The sequence below is a fragment of the Nomascus leucogenys genome, chromosome 8 (assembly GCF_006542625.1).
Source record: "Nomascus leucogenys isolate Asia chromosome 8, Asia_NLE_v1, whole genome shotgun sequence".
Lineage (NCBI taxonomy): Eukaryota > Metazoa > Chordata > Mammalia > Primates > Hylobatidae > Nomascus > Nomascus leucogenys.
The window spans coordinates 3,525,423-3,533,737 of record NC_044388.1 but is presented as its reverse complement, the minus strand read 5'-3'; the positions used below and the strand labels follow the sequence as shown (position 1 = coordinate 3,533,737).

Genomic DNA, 8,315 nt, shown 5'->3' with positions numbered 1-8,315 from the left:
GGTTACTTTTGCTATTCAGGCTATTTTTTGGTTCCATATGAATTCAGAGTAGTTTTTTTCTAATTCTGTGACGGATGACATTGGTAATTTGATAGAAATAGTGTTGAATCTGTAAGTTGCTTTGGGGAATATGACCATTTTAATAATATTGATCTTACAATTCATGAACATGGGATGTTTTTCCACTTATTTGTGCCATCTCTGGTTTCTTTGAGCAGTGGTTTGTAGTTCTCCTTGTAGAAATCTTTCACCTCTCCTTGGTTAGCTGTATTTGTAGGTATTTCATTTTCTTTGTGGCTATTGTAAATGGGGTTGTGTTCTTGATTTAACTCTCAGCTTGAATACTATTGGTGTATAGAAATGCTACTAGTTTTGTAGATTGATTTTGTGTCCTGAAACCTTACTAAAACAGTTTATCAGTTCTATTAACCTTTTGGCAGAGTCTTTAGGGTTTTCTGCATTTTAAAATGAGCATTCTGGCTGCTGCAGGAAGATAAGAATGAGCCAGTTAGGAGGCTTTGACAACAGTCCGTGAGATATATAGTATGGCGTGGCCTAGAGATGATGAGAAGTGATCAGATTTAGGATACACTGTAAAGGTACAGCCAATACATCTATCTGATGTAAAATAGAAAAATAGAGGAAGTAGTCATTATTCTAAGGTTTTGGAGCAACTGGGTGAATGATAGCACAATTTAATGTGATGGGAGATAATAGATTTTGGGTGTGGGTGGAATTAAGAACTTACTTTTGGAGAAGCCAGTGGAGCTGGTTGAGCTTTCAAATGCGTGGTTGTGGGTTCGGGGTTTATTGATTGAATTCCGCTGGCTCGGGAGCCTCTGCAGAGAAAGTGTGAGAGATGGAGATGGGCAAACAGATTCATTTAGAGCTGTAGAACAGGACGCCCTCTGATGTGAAAGAACTTCTCCTGGACAACAGTCAGTCGAGTGAAGGCAAATTGGAAGGCCTCACAGATGAATTTAAAGAACTGGAATTCTTAAGTACAATCAATGTAGCCCTCACCTCAATCGCAAACTTGCCGAAGTTAAACAAACTTAAGAAGCTTGAACTAAGCAGTAACAGAGCCTCAGGGGGGCTAGAAGTATTGGCAGAAAAGTGTCCGAACCTCATACATCTAAATTTAAGTGGCAACAAAATTAAAGACCTCAGCACAATAGAGCCCCTGAAAAAGTTAGAAAACCTTGAGAGCTTAGACCTTTTCTTTTTTTTTATTATTATTATTATTATACTTTAAGTTTTAGGGTACATGTGCACAGTGTGCAGGTTTGTTACATATGTATCCATGTGCCATGTTGGTTTGCTGCACCCATTAACTCGTCATTTAGCATTAGGTATATCTCCTAATGCTGTCCCTCTCCCCTCCCCCCACCCCACAACAGTCCCCGGAGTGTGATGTTCCCCTTCCTGTGTCCATGAGTTCTCATTGTTCAATTCCCACCTATGAGTGAGAACATGAGGTGTTTGGTTTTTTGTCCTTGCGATAGTTTACTGAGAATGATGGTTTCCAGTTTCATCCATGTCCCCACAAAGGACATGAACTCATCATTTTTTATGGCTGCATAGTATTCCATGGTGTATATGTGCCACATTTTCTTAATCCAGTCTATTGTTGTTGGACATTTGGGTTGGTTCCAAGTCTTTGCTATTGTGAATAGTGCTGCAATAAACATATATGTGCATGTGTCTTTATAGCAGCATGATTTATAGTCCTTTGGGTATATACCCAGTAATGGGATGGCTGGGTCAAATGGTATTTCTAGTTCTAGATCCCTGAGGAATCGCCACACTGACTTCCACAATGGTTGAACTAGTTTACAGTCCCACCAACAGTGTAAAAGTGTTCCTATTTCTCCACATCCTCTCCAGCACCTGTTGTTTCCTGACTTTTTAATGATCGCCATTCTAACTGGTGTGAGATGATATCTCATTGTGGTTTTGATTTGCATTTCTCTGATGGCCAGTGATGATGAGCATTTTTTCATGTGTTTTTTGGCTGCATAAATGTCTTCTTTTGAGAAGTGCCTGTTCATGTCCTTCGCCCACTTTTTGATGGGGTTATTTGTTTTTTTCTTGTAAATTTGTTTGAGTTCATTGTAGATTCTGGATATTAGTCCTTTGTCAGATGAGTAGGTTGCGAAAATTTTCTCCCATTTTGTAGGTTGCCTGTTCACTCTGACGGTAGTTTCTTTTGCTGTGCAGAAGCTCTTTAGTTTCATTAGATCCCATTTGTCAATTTTGGCTTTTGTTGCCATTGCTTTTTGTGTTTTAGACATGAAGTCCTTGCCCACGCCTATGTCCTGAATGGTAATGCCTAGGTTTTCTTCTAGGGTTTTTATGGTTTTAGGTCTAACATGTAAATCTTTAATCCATCTTGAATTAATTTTTGTATAAGGTGTAAGGAAGGGATCCAGTATCCAGAATAAATAAAATACCTATAGTGACAAATTAAACCAAGGAAGTGAAAGATCTCTACAAGGGAAACAACAAAGCACTGATGAAAGAAATTGTAGATGACACAAACAAATGGAAAAACATCCCATGATCACAAATCAGAAGAATTAATATCATCAAAATGACCATACTGCCCAAAGCAATCTACAGATTCAATGCAATCCCTATCAAAATGCCAACATCATTCTTCACAGAATTAGAAAAAGCAATTCTGAAATTCATATGGAACCAAATAGAGCCCAAACAGCCAAAGAATCTGGAGGATAAAGAACAAAGCAGTCCACATCACATTACCTGACTTCAAAATATATTACAACACTACAGTAACCAAACAGCATGGTATTGGTATAAAAATAGACACGTAGACCAATGGAACAGAATAGAGAACCCAGAAATAAAGCCACAAATTTATATCCAAATGCTTTTTGACAAAGCCTGCTAGAACTTACGTTAGGGAAAGGACAACATTTTCAATAAAAAGTGCTGAAAAAATTAGATAACCACATGCAGAAGAATGAAACTGACCTATGTCTCTCACCATATACAAAAATCAACTCAAAATAGATTAAAGACTTAAATTAAAAGGCTGAAACTAGGCCAGGCACAGTGGCTCATTCCTATAATCCCAGCACTTTGGGAGGCCGAGGCAGGCAGATCACTTGAGCTCAGGAGTTCGAGACCAGCCTGGGCAACACGGCAAAATGTTCTCTCTACAAAAAGTATAAAAATTAGCCAAGCATGGTGGTGTATGTCTGTAATCCCAGCTATTCAGGGGGCTGAGGCAGGAAGATCGCTTGAGCTTGGGTGGTCAAGGCTGTAGTGAGCCACAATGGTGCCACTGCACTCACCCTGGGTGACAGAGCAAGACTCTGTCTCAAAAAAAAAAAACAGACTGAAACTATAAAAATACTAGAAGAAACCCTAGGAAAAACTCTTCTGGACATTTGTCTAGGCAAAGAATTCATGACTAAGACCTCAAAAGCACAAGCAACAAAAACAAAAATAAATAAATGAAATTTAATTAAACTAAAAAGCTTCTGCAAAGCAAAAGAAATAACCAACACATGAACAGACAACTTGCAGAATGCGAGAAAGTATTTGCAAACTATGCATTCAACAGGGCATTAATATTCAGAATGTACAAGGAATGCAAACAACAACAACAAAAACAAATAATCCTATTTAAAAGTGGGCAAATGACCAGGCGCAGTGGCTCATGCCTGCAATCTCAACACATCTGGATGTCGAGGCAGGAGGATCGCTTGAGCCGGGAGTTCAAGACCAGCCTGGGCAATGTAGCAAGACCCTATCTCTATTAAAATTAAAAAGTTAGCTGGGCATGGTGGTGTAAGCCTGTGGTTCCAGCTACTGGGGAGGCTGAGGTGGAAGGATCACTTCAGCCCAGGAGGTTGAGGGTGCAGTGAGCTATGATTGCACTACTGCACTCCAGTCTGGGTGACAGAGCAAGACTCTATCTCAAAAAAAAAAAAAGTGAAAGAAGGATGTAAATAGATATTTTGCAAAAGAAGACATATGAATGGCCAAGTATAGGAAAAAATGCTCAACGTCACTAATCATCAGAGAAATGCAAATTAAAACTGCAATAAGATATCATCTTACACCAGTCAGAATGGTTAGAATTCAAAGGACAAAAAATAACTGATGTTGGTGAGGATGCAGAGAAAAGGGAATGCTTATACACTGTTGGTGGGAATGTAAATTAGTACAACCTCTATGAAAAGCAGTATGGAGATGATGGATATGTTAATTAGCTCCATTACAGTGATTATTTCACAGTGTATACATATATCAAAACATCAGTTTGCATATCTTAAATATATACAATTTTTATTCATCAATTATACCTCATAAAAGCTGGGGGGAAGGATGTATTGGTGTATTTAATGAAATATTGAAAAGACATTTATTCTTCCTATTTAAGAATGAGGATATACAAGGAGGCTGCATGCCTTCAAATGACCCCTCAGCGCCGTCACTGTGCCTAGATATCTGTGTTTACATCTCAGACCCATAGGAATGACCCCACAAAAACACTGAATCCCATTTGAAAAGAATTACAAGTGTTTGGGGTGGGGATAAGTGTCAGAAGGGAGAGGAGATAAGGCAGGCAATCACTGACTCCCTTCTGATCCAGTGATAACATACTATATGTGATACAAGTGGTTTGGGAATAGAATTCAGTAGACATTTCAGAAGGGTCAGGCTTCTCTACTTAACTCTGACTTATTACATTAGCCCTAGAACTCAAGTGGTGGAACAATCAATAGTTTAAATTAAGTATCCTTTCCCTTTACACAGAAAGTATCCATCAAACTCCAAAGGAAAGGAAAATGGTGGAAAGGCTAAATTAGCATGACTAGCAATAGTGGGAGTTCTCTTGCTGCCACCATTCTTAAGCCTTGGCCTCACCTCTGTTCCCACTCAGATTGGTCCCTAAAGAGTACATGAAAAGAGAAATGAGAAGTGGACTTGGGCAGAAAAATGAGCATAGCTAAATGAGCTAAATGGTAAGCATCATGTTTTCATTCCGCAAAACATGTCCTCTCTCTTTCTTATCATCATAAGGTTAGTTGGGACCCAGAAAAATGGCAAGTCCCTTGAGAACTTCCTTGCAAAATATGGTGCAACCACTATGAACAAGAAATGGAAGAATGAATTGTACAGGTATAAGAGGTAAGAGATCCTTTCCTGAGTTCCCCTTAGCCTTAGAATGACAGGGGAAGGCAGTGACTCTACTAGTAGGGCAAGAATGTCAGCTTACATGCCGGACGCAGTGGCTCATACCTGTAATCCCAGCACTTTGGGAGGCCGAGGGCAGATCACGAGGTCAGGAGTTCAAGATCAGCCTGGCGTGTATGGTGAAACCCCATCTCTACTAAGAATACAAAAATTAGCCGGGCATGGTAACGCACACCTGTAGTCCCAGCTACTCGGGAGGCTGAGGCAGAAGAATCGCTTGAACCCGGAGGCGGAGGTTGCAGTGAGCCAAGATTGCGCCACTGCACTCCAGCCTAGGTGACAGAGGGAGATTCCATCTCAAAAAAAAAAAAAAGAATGTCAGCTTACGAGAGAGTTAGCAGCCCACTGCAGTATGCTATAAGAGACATATTGCAGCTGTAAGATTAATGATAACTGTAAGGCCCACTCAAACATCTCACAGGACCTACACTATATATCATGATGCAACTTATCCTAGTAATACTCTGGCCAGAGTTGGAAATCCCCAGGCCACCTTGCATGATACTGCTAACTGACATATAGTGTAGGCCCTGTGTGATATTTGAGTGGGCCTTATGGTTATTGTTAATCTTGTAGCCACAGTATGTCTCTAATAGTATATACTACACCCACAAAGGGTCTCATGACCAGAACAAAAGGAAATTGACTTAGCAAATATGCCTTGGACAGCCTTGCCAGCAACTGGATGAGGATCATCTACGCCATGCTAGATTACCAGGAGAGAGAGGGCCACACCTGAGGACCAGAGGGGATGAGTCACATGTGGAGCAGGAAATCAGCATAGAACCAAGGCAGGCCACCGGTGAGTAGATGCCTGTGGTCACCAACACCACAGTTACTCTGGGGTCAGCATAACATCAGCCCCCAGTAAGAGACAAGAAGGGGGAAATCTTAATGTATAGTTATGAAACCTTAAATGACTGAGAAATCACAGAATTTTTCACTGAGTTCATACTTAACATGACTGAATTAAATTTTTGCTTCAGACATAAACAGAAGCTTGAAAGATAAATTAATACAGATTGAGGATTCCTAATCCAAAATTCTCCAAAATTCAAAACTTTTTGAGCACCAACATGAAGCTCAAAGGAAATGCTCATTGGAGCATCTGAATTTTGGAATTTAAGATTAGGGATGCTCAGCTGACAAGTGTGATGAAAATATTCCAAAATCTGAAAAACTGTGAAATCCAAAATATTTCTACTCCCAAGCATTTTGGATGAGAGATACTCAACATGTAGCAGGTGTTTAAAATAAAATTATATTTTGCATACCTGAGTCTGTGGGCTAAAAAATTACAATACACCACTGATCAAGAAAATGCAAGTTAGACCAGGCACAGTGGCTCACACCTGTAATCCCAGCACTTTGGGAGGCTGAGGAGGGTGGATCACCTTAGGTCAGGAGTTCGAGACCAGGCTGGACAAAATGGTGAAACACTGTCTTTACTAAAAATACAAAAAAATAGCCAGGCGTGGTGGCAGGCACCTGTAATCCCAGCTACTTGGAGGTTGAGCCACGAGAATCACTTGAACTTGGGAAGTGGAGGTTGCAGTAAGCTGAGATCACGCCATTGCACTCCAGCCTGGGCGACAAGAGCAAAACTCCATCTCAAAAACAAAAAAAAGAAAAAAGAAAATGCAAGTTTGTGTTGACATTACCTTTACTCCCTGAGACTTCTTTGTCTTTGTACGGGAGACAAAAATGATGAACTACCTAGTGTCTTTACAGATTTTCAGACAGAGTTCGAATTTTATCATTTTGTTGCTTGACTTCCACAATAATCAAGCTATAGATTATGAGTTTTAAAAGTGTCACAATGCAGTCCTGCAAAGATAACGGCCTGGTCACACACAGAAACCATCGAGGTGCTAAGGCAGCTGACTAAGCCTGTCTTGTATAATAGAATTCACCAGATATTGTGGGGAGAAGATGAAGAAGGCCTTGCTCTTACACTTAGCTGAGCTCATTACCCATTGCTGATTCCTGATCTGAGGGTGAAGCAGGTCCTGGCATGGCCTTATAAAGAGAGGACAACTGGAACCCATGCCAGGTCTCTCTGGACACCTTGTGTGAGACATCCTTTGGCTGTAACATTTCTCCTGAATTGAAGTTACTGCTGTGTTGTATCCCTTTCCCGAAGTAACCATAGGTTGGTAAGCATCATTATTTGGGGTCCTGTGAGGGACCAGAAGTGTTTTTGGACTTTGCAATTAAAGAAAAATTAAGTGTTTTGGATTTAGCCATTACACTCTGCCTAACTGCTGCCATTAGTTCAGCCAGCCAGCATCATATGTGGGATTAGAAATTTGTCTCCCCAACTCATTTTTAGCTAAAACTATAACTAAGGCATTATTTAGATAGAAAAGGGGTGGTTCTGATAAAGAGGATGAAAATGAATCATTGACGCCATGTGGTTGGTTGCCTCTTTGCCCTTAGTTTGAAGTAGCACATGCTTTGAAATCACTTGCTGATAATAAACCTTCCCAGTGAGATCTGAAAATTGTAAAACTGAAACCCCAGGAGCAAGTAAAATGGATTGGCAGGAAATTTCAATCTGGTGGCAGGTCCACTAAAATTCAGTTCCACGGTTGCTGCATTAGCAAAGATAAAAGGAAGCCCAAAGATCTCCTTTGGTTGAGCTTCACCCTCTCTGGCCAGGAGACGGCGCTCCAACCAAAGGAACCTGGGCAACCATAACCTGACACCAGGCCGTGCCTATGAGACTAATTACTACTAAAAAGATATTTAGGTAAGTTGAAATGTATTTCTAATATGTAGGCAATTTTAATTTTGATGTAGTTGTTTAATTTTTCTGTAATTAATGGGCCATTGAAAATTACATTCTTGTTAATTGTTGGAATTTTCTTACTGGCCTTACATGGCAAGTTTTGGTTATTCCTCAGCCATTAGATAGATAGATAGATAGATAGATAGATAGATAGATATGCCACCTTTTTATGGCAAAAATTACTTTTTGGTTGTAAAGGTGTTTATTCTGTGTTCTTTGCTAATAAAGAGTTGTTATTGGCCGGGCGCGGTGGCTCACACCTGTAATACCAGCACTTTGGGAGGCCAAGGGG

At 40.2% G+C, this 8,315-nt stretch overlaps 1 protein-coding gene across 1 annotated transcript; it reads left to right on the top strand.

Annotated features, from left to right (window-relative positions):
* Nucleotides 1-859: 859 nt before the first annotated feature.
* ANP32D (acidic nuclear phosphoprotein 32 family member D) lies at nt 860-6,428 on the top strand (the record flags this gene model as incomplete). The annotated part of the gene is given in 2 exon segments (XM_012508380.1): nt 860-1,222; nt 6,411-6,428. Coding segments are annotated over 2 exon segments (381 nt in total), but the record flags the coding sequence as incomplete, so codon positions are not given.
* Nucleotides 6,429-8,315: the final 1,887 nt, after the last annotated feature.